Source organism: Trachemys scripta, chromosome 8, assembly GCF_013100865.1.
Source record: "Trachemys scripta elegans isolate TJP31775 chromosome 8, CAS_Tse_1.0, whole genome shotgun sequence".
NCBI classification, from domain to species: Eukaryota; Metazoa; Chordata; order Testudines; family Emydidae; genus Trachemys; species Trachemys scripta.
The window spans coordinates 104,946,228-104,971,865 of NC_048305.1; the positions used below are offsets into that span (position 1 = coordinate 104,946,228).

The window sequence follows — 25,638 nt, forward strand, 5'->3', positions numbered from 1 at the left end:
TCTAACTGAAATGGACTAGATTTGGAAATGGAAAACATTTTCCCAAACACATACACAAAGTTCACTGTTTCTCGCTCCATAGACCTTTGAGGGATTACAGAGCAGCAAACTTAAAGATACAGCAATGTAATATTTTTAAGAAACAGGAATTACCCTAGCAAAAAAATCTGTGCCTTTCCAGTAAAAATACTCTTTGAAGGTGTACTTTACTGTTGGCATTTCCCAGTCACCACTTTAAACTCCACATAGCGGGGAGGAAGGGACGGGTGGACACCAAGTCGCTGGGATACAGTCCGGCATTAGCGGATACATGCTGCTAGCCCGGGGGTCTCATAAATTTTGCATTGGTTCATGGAGTGGAAATTCCTCCCAGTATTCTATTAACATGGAGCTAGAAACTTACCGGGCTCAGAGGCGGCTTCCAGGCCCTTGGTGTCTGCCGCAGGATGTACCTCAGGTGCAGCAAACAGAATTTGCTGCTAAACCTGTTTCAAAGCCTGCTCTGGGGACGGTTTCAGCAACAGAGTTACTTCATGGTACTTGCTTGGCACCTGCTACTGCCTTCCATAAGTCCACATGATGGATTCATCAGGGCAACATCCCAGCTGAACAGGTCATCGTGCTCCACAGGTGGCTCTATCCTTGGTGCGGTGCCCAGCATCTGGTCAAATTCCTCATAAAACAGGCACAGCGTTGGTGAGTTGCACGAGGTCAGTTCTGGTCCTTGGTCCTCCACTCACTCACTCTTGAACCACTTAATTCGCTCCCCGGACAGATCACCAGTGTGGTAAATTTGCAAAGCTGCCATCTTCTTCACTGTTTGCTGATATGCACAGTATTTCTGGTAATCCTACTCAAGTCCACAGTCGTGCTGACCTCACACCAGAGATTCACCAAAATCTGGCTGTGCTCCAGTGACCATGATGCAGCACGCTTAGCAAAAAGCTCTCTCTGGCTGGTCAGTATTGCAAACACAGAAGGCTCTCTGACGGTGTATTTGCAGCTCAGTGGTCAGAAGACAAAAGGAAGAATTAACACTGACTCATTGAGCAACTGCTGTATGACCAAGAGGGGTGGCTTTCATTTTCACTTGAGTCAATTGGAGATTCTTGGGATAGAGAGGACAAAGGAAGTTGGCCCATAGGATTGTGGGATACCTTTGGTGAACTCCCAGGACCCAGGTCAAATGGAACTTCAGCTACACTGCAAAGCAATAGGGATTGAACCCTGGGGTCCCAGCTTCACTCGGGCTTGAACCTTCCACCGACAGAGGATCCTAGAACTCTAGGTTCAAGCCCAAATCCAAGAAATTTGTGTGTAGACAGAAGGGCAATTCGGGCTCAAGCCTGAATCTGAGCTCAGGCTTCCACTGCACTGCAGACATACCATGAGAGGCAGAGAGTCAAGGCACTCCGCTGCAGCAACCCCCCATGAAAGCCTTTTGTCAATTTCACTGCTAAAAAGTGTAGCTGATGAGGCCTTCCTGGAGGGCAGTTGTCGTTTCAATTTTCACCATGGAAAAACCAAATTTTTGGCACAAAACTAAAATTTTTCCATATAAAATTCCCATTTTACGAAAAGGACCTGTTTTATCAGAAAATCATTCCAATGAAAATTTTTCACCCAGCTCTTAACGGGAATTTTGGTAAGCAGAATGTCCGAGCTGGAATTTGGACAGGACAGACTAACAATTCTACTTTCACATCAACAACTGGTCAGTACCTAGGCTTTGAATGGCCACGTAAGTCTGCACCTCTAGCAGCTCAGTGCCCCCCAAATACTAGGTTTGAACATGGTTTCAGTACCAACTCAAAGAAAAGAGTCTAAGTCACCAGCACAACCTCTTACAGTTTAGACTCAAATTTTCTACCTCCATCAAAGGATTAGAGGCTTCAGGACATCTCTACTTGAACACAAATGTGTTGCAGTTTGAGGTTGTGTCAGTGCTGTAGCAACCCACCCTGTGAAACCTGTGGCAGCAGATGGCCTCAGATCAAAAGGGGGCCTAAGAGCCAGTCTGTAGTTTCTAGGCTATTTCAAATGACGCAGGGCAGACTAAATGTAGTGCAGTTATGGGACACTTGGCATTTATATGTCCCTTTGCGTAATCACAGTGCTACTGCAGATGCCAAGTAAACAGAGTAGGAGGATATACCGTGGTTGAACTCCTTAGACACACGCAGTGCCTACAGTGACAGTACATTCTCTAGCCATGACTGGTTGGGAAACCCCACCGAAGCCACCTAACTCTGTTTCTTAGAGAGAGTATTTTCCCTGCTTGAGGTGAGCTTTTGCATTTCTGCTTTACAGTTGCAGATACTGGTTACATGTTATGCGGCTGTTTAACATTAAGTGCACAGTGCATATGAATGCTCTGTGGTTACAAAGACTAAAACGCTGAGGATTTTTATTATTTATGGGATGGATTGCAGTGGTCCGGACCCCAGTGAAGATCAGTAGATCAGAGAGGGTGAGGGCCTCACAGACCTTTCCCCAGGGGGAGCCTAAAAAGTTCGCCTTTAATTCAATATCTGTATTCCTTTTCAATTTAGTTCAATGTCCTCTTGTTATTGTCTTATGATGAGAGAGTAAACAAGAGAGTGCGACACGAGGAGGGGGATAGATGAGAGAGCTGGATGTGGCCCTCTATGCATCACTTCATTCCCATTTTTGTCCTCTAGTTCTAAATGTATGCACAGCCAGATCCTGTTTCATAAGATGCCAAAAGGTTTTTAAAAATTTACCTCAGGTGTGGCAAAAAGGAAGGAAAAAAGAGAAACAGGATCAGATTAAGAGACAAAGGTGCACTTGTGAGGTTTTTGACTCCTGGCACCTCTTCTAATGTAGAATCAGTCCAGGAAACCAATCGGGGGGGGGGGGGGGGGAGGGGACTTAGAAGGGCATGAAGAAAATAAGAAGCAAGAAACATTATCTGATCATTACGCCGCTGTGATGTTATTGACATAATCTGTAACTGTATAGATCACTGTTGCAACCACTGTTATATATTTGCAGCAAATATTGTATAAAGGTTGTCGTGTAAGCCGTCTATGGAGGGGGTTTGCTGGTTATGATTATGCTGTCTACATGTGTGTATCATTTTTGTAGTTGAAGTTATGAATATTGGCTCTATACTGTCTGTATTTCAAACTTATGCTATGCTTCTGGGTGACACCGCAGACAAGCTGGTGTCGGCACCACCTAGCCTGCTTGATGGCCCATTAAGGACCACCAGCTATACAACTGACCCATTGAGGGAAGGCAGATATACCTTGTGACTCAGCAAACTATTCAGGGACTTGCCCACGTGACTCCAAACTCCATTTTGCTGTAATTTTCCATAGTAAGGACAAAGAGGTGCTCTTACACCTGGAAGAGACTATAAAAGGCTGATGCCTCATCTCCATCTAGTCTTCAATCCTGCTTCTGACCTCTGGAGGGACTTTGCTACAAATGGAAGCTCTAAACAAAAGACTAAATGACCCATCCCAGCGGGGGATGTACTCCAGAGACTTGATTTGAACCTGCAGTTTAGTCTATCGCTGCTGAACCAAGCCTGAACCAAGAATTTTGCCATTACTGCATGTAATTGATTCCATTTAACCAATTCTAGCTCTCATCTATATCTTTTTCCGTTTATGAATAAACCTTTAGATTCTAAAGGATTGGCAACAGCGTGATTTGTGGGTAAGATCTGATTTGTATATTGACCTGAGTCTGGGGCATGGTCCTTTGGGATCGAGAGAACCTTTTCTCTTTTACTGGGATATTGGTTTTCATAACCATTCGTCCCCATAACGAGTGGCAGTGGTGGTGATACCGGGAAACTGAAGTGTCTAGGGGAATTGCTTGTTAGACTTGTGGTTAGCCAGTGGGGTAAAACCAAAGTCCTCTCTGTCTGGCTGGTTTGGTTTGCCTTAGAGGTGGAAAAACCCCAGGCCTGGGCTGTAACTGCCCTGCTTCAAGCAATTTGTCCTGAATTGGCACTCTCAGTTGGGTCCCATCAGAACCAGCATTGTTATAGCTGCTATATCTCAGCAAGTGGAAGCGAGTAGTCACAACTCAGAAGACATTCCACTAATTTCAGTATCCCCTTTTAATGTCAGCGATCCTTCAACATGGCCCAAATTCATCCATGACAAAGCAATAACCACCATACTGAAACATGGATCGCTGCAAGTGAAAGGTAAAAGTTTTCCAAGTCACAATGGAAGCAGGTTCACAGAAGAAAATTATGTAAGAAAATTGAAAAATGTACAATGACACTGGCTCAGATATTACAGTAAAGAGGATGTAATATTCTGTATTTGTTGCAAATTATTTGGTAGTGGTCACCAGCTCATTGATGGTGGTTTTCAGGAATGGCAATATAACCACAAACCTCTCAAAACTCATGAGAAAAATCATGTTCAATCAGATACAAAGTAAAGTGGAAAGAATTGGAACCATGACTGAAAATTGAATCTGCAATTGACCCGACTTCACAATCATGACTCAAAACTAAGAGACAATACTTGCAAGGTGTATTTAAAACAATTGTGGCCATTGTTCTTCACTTAACTTAACAGAACCTAGCATATTGTGGATCCATAGAAAAACTTAATGAGTGTGGAAATGGAAACTTTTTAGGCCAAGTCCAATTAATGGCTAAATATGAGCCTGTGATGGAGGAACTCAAGATGGTTCTTTATTAAAGAAGAAAGACACCAATACATAAGCCCTGCAATACAAAGTATCATTTTGAAGTTATCACAAAAGGTAATAGGTACAATTAGCAACATAAACAAAATGAAGTATTACTCCAATATTTTGTATTGCACATCTGCTATCAGTCACGAGGAACAAATGTCTGTCATTTTGAAGTATGTTAATATTCAAGAGACAGAAGTCAAGATTGAAGAGCAATTGCTATCATTTCTGAACGTAGAGGAAACTACCGAAAAGGCTCTGTCAGATGCGATACTTTAAGAGTTATCCAGACATGGTATGACATTGGATAATTGCAAGGGGCAGGGATATGATACTGGAGTTAACATGAGTGGACAGCATCAAGACGTGCAAGTTCATTTAATTCAAAAGAACAAAAAGGCATTTTTTGTTCCTGGCAGAGAGCAAAATTGGAAATATCAAATTTCTGCAGTATCAGGCACAGTGTACGCAAACAGTACTACTGAATTTGAAAGAAATGACTAAAGATAATGGGGTATATATGCAAAGGTAGATCGCTGGCAGATGAACTCTCCTCATTTCAGTTCAGTCTCACTTGTGGCTTGTAAAAGCTTACTGCTTAAAATTAAAATTGCAAAAATAGAGCTCAATGCTTCGTCTTGATGAAGTCAGCATATCAATTCAAGTTACTGGGACAAACAGAATTATCATGAAAATGGATTTGAAGAGGTGTTAACTGCTAAACAGATAGCAGAAAAAATGTCAGTGTCTGCAGAACTAGCTGAAAAATGAATCCGCAGTAATAAATTGCAAAGCTACAAAGCAGAGAATCAAGTCAGTGTCAATGCAGAAGAGAGATTTAAATTTGACTTCTTCAATATTGCTATAGATGCTGCTCTCCTGAATCCGGGACAACGTTTTTCATTTTTGTGAAAACACGTGAACGAGTTTGGATTCCTGTGTAATATGAGAAACATACCAAACTTTTTTCCATCCAGCATGTTAGAAAAATTGCACAGTAACCTAGAATCAACTCTGACGAGTTCTGATGGCTGTATTGTGAATATAGACGGGTACGACCTGATACATAACTCCAGAGTCTTTCTGGTGTTTTACCGATGCACTTGAGACACTTCAATTCATTTCCAGAAGCAGTTTGTCCACGCTGTACCCAAACATGTGTATTGCTCTGCAGGTGTTTCTCACAGCTCCAATCTCCGCGGCACTGGCAGAAAGAAGTTTCTTAAAACTTAAGTCAATAAAAACTTATTTGAGGTCTACCATGTCTCAAGAACATTTAGTAGGACTGACTAGTCCATAGAAAGTGACATTTGCAAGACGCTGGACTTCAAGCACATAACAGAAGAATTCATCAATAGAGAACTCCATTACTCAGCATAAACAGGCTATTTATTTTTTTATTTGTTTAGCTTGGAAGGTAGTCACAGCCAACTACTAGTTGTGGATTGTCATTATTTGCATACTTCGATTAAATTGGTAATGGAATGTTATTAATGGAAAGGGGCCCCGCTAGGTTCTCTCGCAGGTAGCCTCCAAATTTCTTGCTATAGCACTGTTGGGGTGGGGTGTTGGTTTTTGTTTTGTTGGTAAAAATACATATTCCCTTACCCTATTGCTATTATTAAAAAACAGCCAACACCTAACAGCGACTTACGTATAGCCGACTCAAATCAAAAGTGCGTTCTTGTGATCCTGTTCATCTTAGGCACTTATATGACCCTTCAACCATAGTATCTAAACAGCTCAGACTTTTTAATGTATCCATCTTTTGGTGGTGGGGGGGGGGAGGGGAGGAAGAAGATGAAGACGAAGAATTATCCCCATATTACACATGGAAACTGAGACATAAGGACTAAGTAATTTGCTCAGACACCCTGTGGCAGACCAGGAAATTGAATCCAGGTCTCTCAAGTTCCAGGTTATCACTCTAGTCACTGGACCATCTGCCTTCTCTGGCTCTACAGCAGAAAGTAAACTACATTAACTGATGATAGATTAAAGGGAATAAGCAAAAATTTCAGTCTTAAGAAAAATAACTTTTGCCAAAAGGAAAAAAATTAATACACAATGTATACATACAAACTATTAAATAAGGTGGTAATACTGTTTTTAAGGAAACAATTTCTACAGTACACCAAAGAACACAACTGTAAGGATGTAAAAAAATACTCTAAAAACCTTGTTAGAAAAAAGGACCTGATTAGCTAAACATTTGATACAAAAATCTTTTTATTTTACTATAGTTAAACCATTCACATGAATTTGTTCTGTAAATCCAATAGCTTACTGATCTCAGAAAACACGCTGAGAGCTATACATATATTTACAAGATCTTCCCTGAAGATCTTACAATTTAATTCAGATATAAAAGACAGCTGAAACTTGTAATACCCAGAAAATAGTGAAAACTTATAAGAAATCATTACTGAAAGGCTTCAATGACAGAATGCATTTGAAGATGATTTGAAAAGGAAAAAAGCAAGTAATTTGGCACACCAGAAAAGAGTTAATTCCAAGCACAAGGGGCAGCATGATAGAATATGCAAAGGAGAGAGTCAGTGGTTGCCAAGGGGGCTTTAGAAGTGAAAAGTGTTTGAGGTGTGGGTAAGTAAGAACTTACCACACTCTTCTTTGAAGCCCTCCAACTTGCTTCCTTTCATCTTCTGCATCAAGCTTCTAATTCTTCCCCTACAAAGTTCTGTAAAACTCACATGCCTATAATTAACCGGGTCATCCTATTTACCCTTTTTAACAATTGGCACATCATAGAATCATAGAGGAGGTCATCTAGTCCAGTCCCCTGCACTCGTGGCAGGACTAATGATCTAGACCATTCCTGACAGGTGTTTGTCTAACCTACTCTTAAAAATCTCCAATGATGGAGATTCCACAATCTCCCTAGGCAATTTATTCTAGTGCTTAACCACCCTGATAGTTAGAAAGTTTTTCCTAATGTTCAACCTAAACCGCCCTTGCTGCAATTTAAGCCCGTTGCTGCTTGTCCTAGCCTCAGAGGTTAAGGAGAACAATTTTTCTTCCTCCTCCTTGTAACAACCTTTTATATACGGTGACAAAGTTCCTCCTCTATCTTGGTGGGTCCTGCGCTTATTGGCGGATTTTCTTGCCTCAGAGATTCACCATGTGGCCCGAGGCCTTCCCCTCTGGAAGAACCCAAAGTCCAGGTCAATTGGGAGGTTTGGGGGGAATCCAGGCCCGCCCTCTACCCCGGGTTCCAGCCCAGGGCCTTGTGGACTGCAGCTGTCTATAGTGCCTCCTGTAACAGCTGCATGACAGCTACAACGCCCTGGGCTACTTCCCCAGGGCCTCCTCCAAACACCTTCCTTATTCTCACCACAGGACCTTCCTCCTGGTGTCTGATAACGCTTGTGCTCCTCAGTCCTCCAGCAGCACACCCTCTCATTCTCAGCTCCTCACACTCCCACCACAAACTGAAGTGAGCTCCTTTTTAAAACCCAAGTGCCCTGATTAGCCGGCCTTAATTGATTCTAGCAGCTTCTTCTTAATTGGCTCCAGGTGTCCTAATTAGCCTACCTGCCTTAACTGGTTCTAGCAGGTTCCTGATTACTCTAGTGCAGCCCCTGCTCTGGTCACTCAGGGAACAGAAAACTATTCATCCAGTGACCAGTATATTTGCCCTCTACCAGACTCCTGTAACCCACTAGTCTGGGTCTGTCACAATACTTGGAAACTGTTATGTCCCCTCTCAGTCTTCTCTTCTCCAGACTAAACAAACCCAATTTTTTCAATCTTCCCTCATAGGTCATGGTTTCTAGACCTTTAATCATTTTTGTTGCTCTTCTCTGGACTCTCTCCGATTTGTCCACATCTTTCCTGAAATGTGGCGCCCAGAACTGGACACAATACTCCAGTTGAAACCTAATCAGAGCAGAGCAGAAGAATTATTTCTTGTGTCTTGCTTACAACACTCCTGCGAATACATCCCAGAATTATGTTTTTTTGTTTGTTTTTTGTTTTTTTAACAGGTGTTACACTGTTGACTCATATTTAGCTTGTGGTCTACTATGACCTCCAGATCCCTTTCTGCAGTACTCCTTCCCAGGCAGTCATTTCCCATTTTGTACGTGTGCAACTGATTTTCCTTCCTAAATCCTTCCTTCATCACCTGTCTTCCAGTCTTTTGGAACTTCTCCAGTGCTCCAAGACTTACTGAAAATCAAAATCAATGGTCCAGTCATCTTCTCAGCTAAGCTGTTTTACAAACCTTGGATACAAGTTATCCGTACCTACTAATTTAAAAATGTCTAACAGGTGCTGTTTTAACATCCTCCAGAGATACTAGTGGAATCAAAGGAATGTTATCACCATAGGATAAGACTATATTATCTGTTTTTTCCCCAAAGACAGCACAGATTTCCTTAATAAATACTTCTACTTTTTCTGCATTATTATTGATAATTCTACCATTGCCACATAGTAATAAACCAACACCACTGTCAGGATTCTTTTGTTCCTAATATATTTTAAAAGCTCCTTATTATCCTTAAGTTCGCAGGCTACAAATTTCTCTGCATCCCCCTTGGCTTCCCTTATCAATTTGCTACAATTCCTAACTTCTCATTTGTATTCATTACTATCACCTTCATCATTCTTGCATTTTTTTTTTTATAGCTGCCTTCACTTCCATTCTAAACCAGCTCAGGTTTTTAACCAGTACAACCTTCTTTCTCAACTGTGGGAATGTAGCTTTTTGGGTATCTAGTAAGGGGTTCTAATTATCATTCATGATATCTCTGCTCTTTTCCTCCTCCTCACTCCACCCTAGACTCCCTTCTAATAGTTCCTTTTATATCCTCCTTCCACATAACTCTGAATCTTCTTCCATGTCATTCCTAGCATTTGGAACGATCATATTCTTATGCATTAAATGATTTTCCTCTCTAAATAAGAGAATAATTTTACATTTTAAGAGAGTCATGTGTCTCATTGATACAAAATGAACCATTCTATTTGTTTTGGTTGTTTTTTTTAAACTCCTCTGAGCAGGGAGTGTATCCTCATTTGTGTTTTGCACAGCAGCAAGCAGAATGTCAACACTTAATAATGGCTCCTTGTTTTCACTGGAAGAAAGGATATGTTAAACAATCCTATGACAGTTTTTGTACTCTTACAAAATACCGTGCATTTGATATTTGATCAATCATCAGAGGAGTACTGTTTAAAGCAGCTTACCTGACAGAGAGCTGGCCAGGCTACCCCTACGCAGTTTGCAGTCATCTTGACTTAGCTGACGATGGAGTTTAGTTTTCCCAGTAGATGAAAAGATGTCAGGGTTACTGAGCTTTCTGCACCGTAATGGAGTGGATTCTGTTACCACATCCTTGGGGGGGAAAAAAACACCACAAACAAAAGTCTGTAAGAACCAACTAAACAGGTTTCAGAAAACAGACAATTTGCCTAGAAACTAATCATAGAAATGTAGAGATGGAAGCGATCATCTACCCATCCCCCACAACTGAGGCAAGACCTAGTATACCTAGGACCATCCCTGACAAGTGTTGTCTAAAATGTTCTGAAAAACCTCCAATGGCAGGGATTACACAATCTCTCTCAGTAACCTATTCCAATATTTATCTATTCTTATAGTTAGAAAGCTTTTCCTAATATCTAATTTAAATCTCCCTTGCTGCAGATTAAGCAGATTTCTTTTTGTCCTGCCCTCAGTGGAGATGGAGAAGGCGAGATTACTTACCTTACACAGTAACTGGAATTCTGAGATGTTTTGTCCATATGGGTTCTCCACATGAGGATGTTCGCACACCTGCACACTCTCAATCATAGACTTTTCTGCTAGTAGTGCTTGCGGCTCCACGCCTGCACCATACATGTCCTCGTGCTCTGGTACAAGAGCATATAGGGAGGAGCCGACCAGTGCCACGCCAGTTCCTTAACCACCACAGAGTATGGTTAAAAAGCAGAGGGAAAAGGAAGGCAGGTAGTGGAGCACCCACAGGACAAAACATCTCAAATAATTCCAGTTTGTACAAAGCAAGTAACCTCTCCTTCCCTGAGTTATTGTTCCTATGGGTGCTCTACATGAGGAGATTCCCAAGTAGTGCCTTAATGTGGAGCAGGGTGCTGAGGAGGTGTACCCAGTGCAGAGTCTAGAACAGCTTCACTAAAGGCTGCATCCATCCTGGAGGCATGGAGTAAGGCATAATGCTGTGAAAACATGTGAATGGAGGAGCAGGAGACTGCCTGCAAATGTCCTTGATGGGTACCTTCCTAGAGAGGGCAACGGAAGTAGAATGAGCCTTTGTGGAGTGAGCAGTGACTCTAGGAGGGGGGTGCAGCCCAAAGGACTCATTCCATGACAAAATGCACCCTCCCGACACCCACTTAGTCTCTGAGACAATGTCCTGATTGATAACACTTTAGGGATGAAGCGAGGGGGATGGAATACTATATATGGTGGGTTAGAGCCTGTACCTCTATATTCACCCCTTTTTCAGGGCTATTAAATTTTGTACGAAGTATGCCTTGTGAATTATCATTTGAAAAGTCAGTTTGTTGATCATTATTGCCCTGGTAAAATATATATGACAACATTGCATGTAAAGTTATAGGATTCCTCTGTATGGTATTACTAAGACATGTTCCATGCTTGGGGGGAGCAGTCACAAACCAGTTCCCCAGTGACAAAACGCTAGCCAATGCCTCAGCCAGATGTCAACAAAATCATATAGACCAGTGATCTTCACTATTTTTGAAGTGGGGGCCACTTTGGCAAAAAACCTTCTATGTGAGAGCCAGGTGGGGTGGGGCCGAGGAGGTGGTCCAGGGTAGGGCAGAGGGTAGAGTGCGGGAGTGAGGGCTCTGGCTGGGGGTGAGGGCTCTAGGGTAGAGCTGGGGATGAGGGGTTTGGAGTGCAGGAAGGGACTCGGGACTGAGGCAGAGGGTTGGGGTGTGGAGGTGAGGGCTGCAGGGTGGGGCTGGTGATGAGGGATTCAGGGTGCAGGAGGAGGCTCAGGGCTGGGATGCAGGAGGGATGAGGGTTCTGGCTGGGGGTGCAGGCTCTGGAGTGGGGCTGGGGATGAGGAGTTTGGGGTGCAGGCAGGCTACCCCGGGGCTGGGGCCAGAGGACTCCCCCCAGTCCTCTCCCTGACGGCAGGTGGCACTGGAGCTCTGGGGGGGAAGGGGGCTTTCTCCCCGCTGCCGGCAGGCAACATGGGAGCTCCGGGGAAGGGGCCCTCTCTCCCCCTTGCTGGCAGGTGGCACGGGAGCTCCGGGGCCAGGCCCACAGCAGCCCTGCAAGCTCCAACTTGCTCCCCTCCCCAGTTCCCACCACCTCCTACCTCTCTCCTCTACAGGTCCCTGCTGCGTGGCCCTTTAGAGCTGCTGCGCGGCTATTTATAGCCAGCTGCGCAGAAGAGCTTAGAGGGAACATAGGGAGCCGCACTTAGGGTTGATGGGATCCCCACTGGCTCACGGGCCTTGTAATGAAGAACACTGAAATAGACCATCACTTGGTTAAGCGGCCATTCTTTGACAGGAAAGAGAATGTGATTGAAATCTACATCTTCACAAAGAAACAGCTGGGGGTTCCCATCCACACAGACCCTCTGTCTCTGAACCTCAGCTGGAGATGATTCGCAAAGAAGAGAAAGAACTATAAGAGGAGAAAGATGCCCCAAATGATTCCTCCTTTTCTCTCTAATGAGGGCATTGACAACACTTGAAGAACAAAGGAAACAGCTTTGGACTGGGGAAGGGATCCTGACTGAAAGGAATTCAGACAATAAGACTGCTGTAACATGATGAAAGAGACATTTGCTTTGAATTCACTTAACTTGTTAAATTAGGCATTAGTTGTATTTTACTTTTATTTTCTTTTACCAATTATTACTTTTATGCCTCATTACTTGTAGTCATTTAAAATCTCTCTTTTGTAGTTAATAAACTTGTTTTATTGTTTTATCTAAATCAGTATGTTTGGATTGAAGTGTTTGGGAAACTCCCTTTGTGAATACAGGATTTGTGCATATTTTCTATTAATAAAATGACAGACTTTATTTGAGCTTGTATTGTCCAGGAGAGAGCTGGGCAGTACAAGACATACATTTCTGGGGGAAAGTCTGCAACTTGTAATTTCCTGGTGTTGCTCTGCAGTGTAATTCAAGGGTGGCTGGCTATAGCACTCATACAATATAACTAGGAGTAACTTACATGCTGGAGCCTGTGTGAGAGGAAACCAGGCGTGGTAACTCTTACACTGAAGCAGTGTAAAAGGCACCCCAGGCTGGAGAACTAAGGGGACACAGCTGTTCATCATTCCAGACTGTACCCTGGGTAATGTCACAGTGGATCAGCCATGAGGGCTCCTAGTTCCCCTACCCTTCTGGCCAAGGTGATTACCACAAGGAACGAAGTCTTGAAGGACAAATGGAGTAGTGAACAGGTTGCCATGGGCTCAAAGGGAGGTCCTCTTTATGCCTTAAGCACTAAATTGAGGTCCCAGGTGGGGTAGGGTCACACAGTGGAGGCCCTTAAGGAATCTTGCATCATAGGATACATGAAGACCAAGAAACCTTCACTTGGCAAATGGAATGGGGTGACGGCAGCTAAGTGAATCTTGACAGAGCTCAGGGACCGTCCCAGCAATTTCAGGTTTAGTGGGTAATTGAGGATAGCCACCAGGGGAGAATCAGTAGGCAATATGGAGCGCTAGGCATGCACCAGATCTGAAAGCATGGCACTTTTGCAAGTCCTTCGGGTAGTAGGTTTCCTGCTATTTAACAGAACCCACTGAACTTCAGGAGAACATTCCTGCTCTAGGTCTGAGAACCAACAAGGAGTCAGGCCTTGAGGTGCCAGGATGATACACTAGGATGGGTTATGGAATCTGACTCCTGGGGCAGAAGTCAGTCATTAGCTCACATCTGTCTCAACCATGCCAGGGCTATGAAACATGATCACTCCTTTGTCTTGGTTCAGTTTCGGCGGGGCTTTGTGGATCCGTGGATTTGGAGGGAAGGCATACAAGAGACCCTGACGGCAAAAGGGCAAGAAGGGCATCTCCCAGGAAGTGTTCCTTCCTCCAACCCCTTGAGAAGACAGAGGTATTTTGAGTTGGAGGGTGTGGCACCTGAGGAAAACCCAGATAAGGCAGATCTCTCAAAAGATTTTATTGGTCAGCTCTCACTCCCGGTCTTAATGGAAAATTCTGCTCAGCAAATATGCAGTTGTGTTTTGTGATCCCGGCATATAGACCACTGAGGTCTTCATTTGCTGGGCTATGCACCTATTCCAAACCTCATTGACTCTTCCCATAAGGTTTGGGATTTTGCTCTTCTTTGGCACGATATATATTACATAGCTGCTCACTCTGATTGCTTGGCCCCAGATGAGAGATGCGAAGCAAAGTCAGACATAGCAAATTGCTCAAAATTCAAGGACACTGATGTGTAGCAACAATTCTCAAGGAGTCTATCTGCCTTGCGCTATGTCATTCTCTAGGTGTGCCCCTCCACCAGCATCAAAAGAAGGCAGGCACCCATGGTGATGACATGTTTGGGAAATCAATGTGAGAAAGAGGTTCCCACTTTTTGAGGGTCCTACCACCAATTGATGGAGTTGAGTATCATTCAAGGGAACAGTAACTCCCTGGACAGCTTGGGCTATCGGGAGCTCAGCTAGAAGACAACATAATTGCAGCCTTGCACAGAGAGTTACAAAAGTGTAGGCCGCTATGTGTCCCATGAGCTGAAGACAAGCCCCCACCTTGGTTTGTGGGCTCTGCTGTAATGTGGAGATCAGGCCAGACATCAGGGCAAACCTGTCCACAGGTAGGCACACTGACTGCCTCAGGGTAATGATCAGTGCTCACTATAAACCTGAGGTAGCACCAGTGTGCTGGTTGTACAGCTATTTGAAAGTAGGCATCTTGGAAGTGAAAGGCAATGAACCAGTCCCTGGCATCAAACAACAGAGTGATCACTGCCAAAATTTGCTGCTGATAAATTTGGGGAGAGGCAAGAAAAGCAAGAGGACAGGTCACTGATTCAGAGCAATCTGGATTGCTTGGTAATCTGGGCACAAGCAAACAATACAGTAGAACCTCAAAGTTATTAACACCAGAGTTACGAACTGACCCGTCAACCACACACCTCATTTGGAACGGAAAGTATGTAATCAGGCAGAAGAGATTGAAAAAAAGCAAATACCATACAGCACAATACTGTGTTAAATGTAAACTACTAAAAAAATAAAGGGAAAGTTTAAAAAAGATTTGACAAGATAAGGAAACTGTTTCTGTGCTTATTTCATTTAAATTAAGATGGTTAAAAGCAGCATTTTTCTTCTGCACAGTAAAGTTTCAAAGCTGTATTAAATCAATGTTCAGCTGTAAACTTTTGAAAGAACCAGAACATTTTGTTTCGAGTTACGAACATTTCAGAGTTTCGAACAACCTCCATTCTAGAGGTGATCATAACTCTGAGGGTCTACGGTATGCCTTTTACTACTGCTAAATGTAAATGCATACTTCTGGGATAAAGAACGTAGGCTATACTTACAGGATGGGGAACTCCATCCTGGGAAGCAGTGACTCTGATAAATATTTTGGGGGTGATGGTGAATAATCAGCTGAACATTAGCTCCCACTGTGACTCTGTGGCCAAAAAAAGCTAATGCAATCCTTGGCTGCTTAAGCATGGGAATTTCGAGTAGGAAGGTTATTTTAATCACTGGATTTGGCATTGGTGTGACTGCTGCTTGAATACTATGTCCAGAATACTGTGAACACAATTCAAGAAGGATGCTGATAAATTGGAGAGGGTTCAGAGAAGAGCCACCAAAGTGATTAAAGAATTGTGATAAACTAAATAGACTGAGCTCCTTGAGTCTAACAAAAAGAAGGTTAAAGAGTGACTTGATTAGTCTGTAAGTACCTGCATGGGGAACGAATATTTAATAATGGGTTCTTCAATCTATCAGAGAAAGGTACGACACAATTGAATGGCCGGAAGTTGCATCTAGACAAATTCAGACTGATATAAGGCATACATTTTGAGAGTAATTAACCATTGGAACAATTTACCAAGGGTTACAGTGGATTCTCCATCACTCACAATTTTTAAATCAAGATTAGATTTTTTCTAAAAGTTCTGTACTAGGAATTATTTGGGGGAAATTCTATGGCTTGTTATATGGGGAGGGTCACACCAGAAGATCACAATGGTCCCTTTTGGCCTTGGAATCTATCTATGTATGAAAATTTCACGGGGTGGAGGGCAGAGGCGACGCGTGGGACTCCAGCAACAGGGAAGGCGAAGCAGCTCCATGAGGTGGGGGAGGAGCTCAGCCAGTAGCCAGCCGCCCAGCTGCTTCCTCCCCCAGGCGTGTGCCACTGCCAAGGGGAGTGCTGCCTGCTTACTGCTGGGCATCCACGCCAGAAGTGTCCCAAGAAATCGGGGGGGGCACATGACACCCCTGAACCTTTCATTTGTGCCCCCCCCATTAACCACCTCTGGTGGAGGGCAATGGACGGTAAAGCCCTGAACAGAGAACTCTGAATCAGAGGAGGCGTCTCTCAGGTCTAGTGGTGGAGCTGAAGTAGTCTGTACTGGGGCTCGCATTGGTAGCAGAGGTCAAGGTGGATCCGGCAGTTGTGACTGTACTGGTGGGCCGATTGTCACATGTGTCTGCAGCGGTGCCAGGGAATATGCCATGTCTGCCTCGGAGTCCAGTGCCGGTACGAAAGTCCCCCTGGTACCACGTACCAGAGGGGACTAGTTTCTTCATAACGTGAAGGCACTCGTGAGAGAGGAACCTGGAAGGCAGTGGTGAATCCAGGGAGTGTTCCTCTAGATGAATGTGTCCAGTGGTACCGGAAGCAGTACCAGAGAAGGCCCCATCATTCTGGAGAGACATGGGTGCTGGTGGACGGTGCTGGGCAAGGTAACTTTTTCAGAGTCCTTAGCCTTTAAGGAGTCCTTCCATCCAGAAGAGTCCAATCTTGGGGCTGCTTAGCATCAGGCTTCTCATACTTCTTTTCTGTTGGTTCTCGCACCTCAGGACCATGTCCAGTGGGAGCCTCAGCAGTGACCGCAGCAAGGCATGAGGGTCTCCCTACTCCCAGATCTAAGCGGAGACTTCTCTCTCCTTTTAGACTGTTTTATAGCAGTGGCATCTCTTAGGTTTTGTCACCTTCTACAAAAGCAAAGTCATCCCCTGGCTTCTAGTGGTCTGAGCCAGAACCAATGCCAATGAAATCTCTGGAGTACTTTGCATGGCTGATTCCAACATATGCGGGGGAGAGGAGGGGACAAGTCTGACCCCACACCTAGGTCAGTTTTTGGGAACTGCTTTTTAAGCCAGACTGAACTTGGATGAGAAGTGAGCATCCCCAAGGCAACAGAGGCAGTGGGAGTGCCCATAGCTGGAGGGGAACTACTTGTGCCAGCTATGGCAGTACTTGAGTCCTGGGCTTTTGGGCATGCCCCTCCAGGAAAGCCACAAGTTGAGAAGGCCAGAGAGAGAAAGGGGGCCTCAAAGATAGGGTGAAGCCTCCCTTCAAAGCACAAACTGTGTCAGAAAGGTAAATTAACAAAAAATAACTAAAAACTAATTATAAAATGAAAATAAGTGAAAAAGGGCCAAAAGAAAGCTGTCAGCTAGAGAGTAGATGCCACAAAACTCCACCTTGTGCCATAGGTGTTTGAAAAGGATCTGGAGTGGTACAGGTCCATTCCTCCCTATATGCCCTCCAATTGGAGAATGAGGAGGTACATGGCGAAGGCACATGCTGCTCTGCTAGCAGAAAATTCTCCAATCAAGAGTGCACAGCATCCTCACATCAAGCACCCATATAGACAATAATTCAAACAACAACTGATCAACATCCTCTCTTTAACAGCCCTTTACGTATTTGAAGACTTAATAGGTTCCCACTCAGTCATTTCTTCTCAAGACTACACATACCCACTTTTTTTAACCTTTCCTCATAGGTCATGTTTTCTAAACCTTTTACTATTTTTGCTGCTTCCCTCTGGACTCTCAAGAGATCACATCTACTGCTTCCCCCCATCCACTATATCAGTAACCCAGTCAAAGAAGGAAATTAGGTTTGTTTGGCATGAACTGTTCTTGACAAATCCATATTGGATATTACAGGGCATAAGTGGGGCTTAGGTTTGCCTATTCTTGCTATTTCAGTTATGACCAAATTGCCTTGAATTGTGAACACATCCACAGCATTGTACACATTTGTACAGAGCCTAGCACAATAAGACCCCAGTCCTGTCAGAGGTTCTTGTACATTACCACAAACACAAACAAAATAATACTGGGTCTGAAAGAAAATTTCTCCCAAAGCTTAGGGGCAAGGACTCTTAGTGGGTTTCTCATCTTCCCCTGGAACTCTGCTTATGTGGGGAGGAGAACAAGAATAATAAAATTTAGGATCAACTGGACATTTCCATTCAATCCATTTTCTTCAAGTGCAGGATCTCAGACTTTTCTTACTTCTATGTAACTAAGTTAATATTTATTCCATCCATTCTGTTTAGGGGTAACATGCCAAGAGAGAATTTAAACTAGATATTACAACACTCTACGGGAAATAAAATTATTCACACACTATTCACAGGTTACTGCCGTACTAATTCCACATGGAAAACAAGATCCTTACCCGGTAAGCACCTCAGTACAGTGATCATCCCTTCTTGAAGCTCTTGGGCATTACCATACAAACAAATAATAGATGTATACTTCTCTCTCTCTCTCTCTTTCACACACAAACACACATTTCACAGCATATAGCAAACATTCAATCAGATTTGAAGCAGGCGGAAGCAAAGCAGCAGCTAATGTAATTGCAATATATTCACTACTACATATAAATCTGTTTTAGATCTGTAACAAATCAGAGCTTGCATTTTATTCAGCATCTTACAACCCAAAGAACACCAAGTGTTTTTATAACTACTATATAACCATAGGTTTCAGAGTAGCAGCCGTGTTAGTCTGTATCCGCAAAAAGAACAGGAGTACTTGTGGCACCTTATAGACTAACAAATTCATTTGAACATAAGCTTTCGTGGGCTACAGCCCACTTCTTGGGATGCATAGAATGGAACATATAGTGAGGAGATATATATACATACAGAGAACATGAAAAGGTGGGAGTTGCCCAACCAACTCTAAGAGGCTTTAATTAATTAAGATGAGCTGAGCCATTACACACATTGAATCTATTTCCCCATGTTAAGTATCCTCACAGCTTCTTGTCAAACTGTCTTAAATGGGCCATCTTGATTATCACTACAAAAGTTCTTTTCTCCTGCTGACAACAGTTCATCTTAATTAATTAGCCTCTTAGAGTTGGTTGGGCAACTCCCACCTTTTCATGTTCTCTGTATGTACATATATCTCCTCACTATATGTTCCATTCTATGCATCCCAAGAAGTGGGCTGTAGCCCACGAAAGCTTATGCTCAAATACATTTGTTAGTCTCTAAGGTGCCACAAGTACTCCTGTTCTTTTTATATAACCATACATCACCAAATACACAGACACCTCTGATATGTAGTGGAGCAACCATCTAAAACATGTACAGCACACACTGCACCACAGTAGAACGGGGTAAATTTGGCCAAGGACGCCAATGCAGATACCTATTGCTATGAAAAATTTCATGGGATCTCTTAAATCCATGCAGTATAGACCGAATCTTGCTTGAAACTCAGTCTAAGCTGCATTTAACAATTCATCTACCACAAGTCAACAGTGCTGATTTAATCCCATTTTCCAGGGGGACAGTTTTTCAAAAATAAAAATGTAGGCCACAAATCCTCCCACACAGACAATTTTACCATGATTTGCAGATTATAATCAATAAGACTTCTTTAATGGTTTTAAATTAAACCTATTCAATCTATATTCTGGTGTTTAGAGTTCAATCCTCTAAGGTATGAGCACCCCCAAATCCCCCTGTACTCTCAGCAGGGTTCTATCCTTCACAAGATCAGGCCATAAGTCTGAGTACTAAAAGCTTCAAGATTTTTGTGTGAAGAAAAACCATAAGACATGAGCAAGTTAGGTTTCATATGGAGAAACCAAGAACCCAGGTTTGTAATAAGAACTATTATCTGTAGTAGCTCTAGTAAATACCAATACTGGGATCCAATCTGACACAGTATGTTTATTAACAACAACCAGGAAAGTGTAAGAAGCAGTTCATGGAAGTGTACAAGACAATTTGCTAGCTTGTATCAAATAGTTTAGATAGTTAATAAAAACTGTTAACTCTCTGGATGGAACTATTATACTTTTTCCACCTCTTGCATCTAAGAAATTCTCAACCCATTTCAGTTACAGATTTGCTCTATGTACCAATGGCAGGGTTTACAGGGCTTTAATAGGACTGCATTGAAGCAAAAGAGAATGAAGGTTCAAACTATACAGTACATAACCTTTTTTAGCTTATGTGACAGATTTAATATCCCGTGGAATTAACATGAACATTACTGAATAAAGTTCAGTGCCTTCGGGGTCCATTGTATTAAAATTGCAATTATTTCTTATTATGAGACTGTGAGAGACTTCAAGTATGCTAATGTGATTCCTCCAATTATCACTCCCTACACAGTTTAACATTTATTAGTTCCAACTTGATTCTCTAGGGCAGTGGTTTTCCAACTTTTTTTCTGGAGACCCAGCTGAAGAAAATTGTTGATGCCCATGACCCAACAGAGCTGGGGATGAGGGGCTTGGGGCGTTGGAGGGGCTCAGGCAGAGGGTTGGGATGCAGGGGTGAGGGCTGCGGGGTTGTGCCAGGGATGAGGAGTTTGGGGTGCAGAGGGGGCTCTGGGTTGGGGGGGGCCTCAGGGCTGGGGCGGTTCCTGTAAGAATGAAACAGGCTTGCACAGGTAGTGCTATGTGGTAATTTATAACTATTGGAAATGATGCTCTTATTAGTCTCTGAAGAGAAGACAAGAGAAGCCTACTTAGGTACCATGTTTTTTGCTGGGAACAACACGATGAAGGCAGAGAACCATTCAGTCCAGAGATACCTCAGTTGGGAGAAGTAAGACTCATGTTTCCATCCAAGAGAGATGATAGACAGGGGAGTCAGAAGCCTGAGAATGGGTGCCCTCGCTGAACCACTAAGGGGAAATACAGATGCAGTTGCTCTGAATTGTCCCAGCTTGTACAAGCAGTTAGTTCTGTTAATGATAAGCAAGCATTTAAGGTTGACCAGGCATTTCAGGATTGAACTATTTAAATTCTTCTGATTTTATGAATATATTTATTAAATTTTAAGTTCATGCAACATCGAACGTACAACTATATTTCTGCTCAACTCTAGGTAGCTGAAATGGCCAGCTTGATTTTACTTTGGGATCCATCTCATTTATCCAGCTGCACATGCTTACTGTCTTCACAACAGTTACGTAATCAAAATGTTTTCTACTTTTATTTTGTAAAAAAAAAAAAAGTGGGTAAACATCACAAAGGTTTTACCCAGTGAGGTAGAATAAATTTATAGTCTCAGTTAGAAAAGAGTATTTCTGGTACAACTTTTATATATGGTTTAGAGAATTACTAGCATAATAGGAACGTAAATTAAATTAATGCTTCTAAACACACACATTAAAAAACAAGTTTGGTTTAGAAAATATCAGAAAGCATTAGGCTCTAAATCAAACAAGTTTTTGAACCAATCAGGAAGTTCTAGGCCAAAGTTGAAGTCAATGGTCATCTAAAAGTTACTTTTAGAGCATAGATTTTTATGAAATCCCAACTAGACTCTCCCTATGAGGGGGTCAGTTCCTTTTGTTTCTATTGAAACCAGCAGGAGTTTAAGGAGCCCAGGTCCTTCCAAGAGAGCACATACCACCTTTCAGACTTGGATCCTAATGCAACTCAGAACCGTGATAATATTTACACCTAGGAAACCCATTCTGAGTTACCTAAATTTTTCAAATCAGCAAATGGGCAAAACACCAAAAAACAAGGTTAATGAACTACATGTTTTAGAGAACTACATGCCCCAACAACCATGTGGGTGAAGCCAGACAATCAGTATCCTCTCAAATGAATTCACACAGGAAAATGATAAAATACAAAAAACATATCACCTGTGGGTGAACGCGTCAGAAAGCGATCACTCTACATCTGACCTATCTGTCCTCATCCTCAAAGGAAACTTGCACAACACTTTCAAAAGACAAGCTTAGGGGCTTAAATTCATAACTTTGCTAGACACTAAATATCATGGTCAAATAAAGACACTGGATTTAAGGCTCGTTACAACCATCTGTAACCCACTAACCCCCCTTTTGTCCTCTGACCATAAGGGTGTTAAGGGGCTTCTTCACCTTGAATGGTTCCTTAGAATATGTGCTAACTACTTATGCTAAAATATCTGTTCAATCTTGTATTTAGCTGTGACAGTGAGTACCTTTCCCAGACCTAAAGAAGAGCTTTGTAGTTTGAAAGCTTGTCTCTCTCACCAACAGAAGTTGGTCCAATGAAAGTTATTTTATTACCTCACCCACACTGTCTCTCTAATATCCTGGGACCAACATGGCTACATCACCTCTGCATACATATTTTTTTTTTATTTAAGAAATTAAGTTCCGTTTTATTATTTAAGATAATACTGCATCATATACTATAAGTATACTTTTAAAATAATAACATTTTATTCACATATGCCTCTATACATCTGAAGAAGTGAGGTTTTTACCCACGAAAGCTTATGCCCAAATAAATTGGTTAGTCTTTAAGGTGCCACCAGACTCCTTGTTATTTTATTCACATGAAATTTTACTGCAATCCCTGATATTAAATCACCAATGAGAAGTAGCAGGAGTCAATGAGGTGTATAGTTTAGTGAGTCTACTGTAAAACCCTACAAATTTGTCTCACAGCAGATGCAAGACTGTAGATTTTACAGAAACAAGATTCTTCAAAATTTTCTTAAAGTAAGTTTTCATAGTTACATCCGCTCTACCCTCTTCTCACTCTCTCACCACTTCCTCTGCTAGTATTGTGAATTCATTTCCTAAGCATTTTCCTGCTACTTGGGAGCTGTAAAGTTCTCTATAGCAACATTTTCACACTATGAAATTCTACTTAATATAGTCACACAAAATACCTACCCTTTATCTGGAACCAGTGCTACTCAGACTGAGGCTCACAAGCCGCAAATGGCTTTTTAATGTGTCTCCTGCGGCTCTTTGAAGCACATGATATTAAAACACTGATTAATTATTAATCTAAGTTATTAACCAATCGGGATGTGTTTACTATGTTCTTAACCAATTGTAGTTGATAAAATAATACTTGGTCAGTCATTTTGCTGAGAGAATTTACACACACACACACTAAATATTTCCCATCATATTATTTAAATATGAATAGGTAGTACTATAGTAAAGGAAACAACGAATTCACACTATTGTGGCTCTTTTGAGTAATAATGATTGCTAATTTGGCTCTTGAACCACTGAGATCTGAGTATCACTGACCTAAACAGTCAGTTATCTGGTTATTTAGTTTAGATCACTGATAAATGCACAATAAATACATTTACTATTTTTCTCATTCTGGATCAGGAAAGTATATAGAAGACCATACAAGAGAAAACAGCTTATTTTTCTGCAAAAAAGGGCCACATAGGTATCATTTGCCTTTAAATAAATTCTTGTCAAGTAATCTTCTCTTGAAGTAAACTGCTTCACAGGTTTTTGGGTTGTTGTTTTTGTTTGTTTGTTTTTGGCGGGGGAAGGAGGGGGGTAATTGTAATAAGACAAAGCCAGGGTTGCATTTTAATAATGTTGTCATTAATCCAGTAGTTTGAAATTCTTTAAATAAGACTAGCATTAATAATATTTTTTTTTCTAGATTTGGACTTTTTTTTTGGCCCATGTGAGTACCCAGAAACAAACAATATATACCCTATCATCCTGCATATTTTCCCCCAGAACTCCAAGAAAACAAGGATACATCCACATGGAGTGGAAAAAGGAAGAAGGTATCTGGAAATTGTAGAGATGAGGCAAAATTAATGATTAGGCATTAATGATAAAAATTAAAAATGAGGCAAAAGAGAACTGTCTTAAGTAAGAGAATTATAATTATATATCAGGGACTGCTCCCATTATCTCATAAGGTCTCCTCCAAGGTCTTCTTGCTAATACACATTGCTAATACACATCCATAACCAGTAGGGAGTCTAAAAAATGTATCTGAAGAGACATTTTTACTGAATAGGTGTGTGTGATATGTATACAATTTGTTCTTAATTTAAATTCTCCTCGTGACTACATATTTAGCCTTTTTAGATCTTACATAATAAGCCCTCCGTTTGGGAAATTGGGTTTCCCGTCCCAACAGGGAAATCTAGATTGCTCCCTATTATGGTTTAACCAAGACAGGTTCAGAACATTTTTCAGGTGTACTTTTCATTAATGCATAAGCATTGAAACTTGCGCTAAAGATTATGCAGCTATTGAAAAATTCTATAGAAAAAGACCCCTATTCATGCGTGGTAGATTTGCAGACATTTTAAAAAATAATTTAGATTTGTTTGTGCTTATTTCAATCAAGAATTTGAGTATATGATTATAAAAATCTCATAATGCAACATTCGGGGACAATGTGCTATTAACTTTTACAATACTAACCTGCATTCTACCCAGTTTAAAATATCCCTGAGATCTATATACACATTCTGTCAGTCAAACTCCTATGAGAGACAGGGTTGATTTGTAAACAATAGAACAATCTTTCAGAAGATTGTAAGTAATTTTGTTCAGCTGTCATTCAAGAATCACAGAAGTGATATTAGGCATCTAAAAAGTTCTTCAACTAATCAAAGCCGGAATAACAAAATTTTAATTCAGAATTCTGTAATAAGAGGAATCAAATATAAGACAGCCAGAAAGCTTAATTTGCCCCAGATTGGGATGTGTTAACTATATACAGAGGATGGAAAGATCTACTATATTCTCTCAAAATAATGGGGGTGAAAAAACACCTCTGTGCAGTGAGGCAAAAAAATATTCAAGCCCTTTTAAACAGACCCCATCAGCCAACCACAGACTTTGGAGAAGTCAGTCCAGTACAGAGCACACATTGGGAAAGAGAGGAAATGGGTGTCAAGAACATCCAAGGAACCGACTTCCATTTCTTTTACTGCCTGGTGTTCGGTAGGATTATGGGAGTATGCTGAAGTGTCTGCTGAACAGAAGAAGTTTGGATACTTTATGAATGTTTAACAGACTACTATGCTCTTTAAGAAGCACGTCAAGTTGAAGAGAAACAGATTACAACTCAAAATAGTGATTTAATCCCTAATGGGACCACCATCCACAGAACTGGACATGAACTTCTTTTAAAAATGTTTAAATATATGGATCAGAAGCTGCTGTAAATCATGGTAAATCCAATGGAGCCATGCTGATTTATACCAGCTAACTATCAGTCTCAATATCTCTTAATCAAAGGGGAAAAAAGAAATAAAGAGTAGAGAAGTAATTTTTGTGTGCTATTTACGTAAGTGCTAGGAGAAAAGTATCCAGAGAGCCAAGAGCAAGAGAACCTTATATAAGTACAAATTTAATCTTCCAATCACAGACCCTCTTCTCAAGCCAATATTATATACACACTTTTAGCGAAAACTATGGGAGGTAGCTATTATATTAAACCCTGTATATATTTTAGAACTCAAAATCCATTAACTGCTTACCGATGGTGTGAAAAAAAAAAAACATGGCTTGATGAGAAAAAATTAGATTGAATCAACACAACCGATCAGTTGACATAATTAATTTTTTCCTTTGTACTCACTCTTCTCCTCCCCCACTTCCACCCTACAATCCTCAGCCCTTCACTCCATTAATATTCTAAGTATGAGTTCAATCCAGTTTGAGATGGCTGGAATATTCATTCTTGACCAG

At 41.7% G+C, this 25,638-nt stretch overlaps 1 protein-coding gene across 5 annotated transcripts in view; it reads right to left on the reverse strand.

The window, feature by feature from the left end:
* Nucleotides 1-25,638, reverse strand: part of MAST2 (microtubule associated serine/threonine kinase 2) — a 320,067-nt gene that overhangs the window by 281,782 nt on the left and 12,647 nt on the right. For all 5 annotated transcript variants that reach the window (XM_034779933.1, XM_034779932.1, XM_034779940.1 and 2 more), the window contains exon 2: nt 9,901-10,048. In XM_034779933.1, the coding sequence (XP_034635824.1) occupies nt 9,901-10,048 (148 nt within the window). The remainder of the gene's footprint in view (nt 1-9,900; nt 10,049-25,638) is intronic.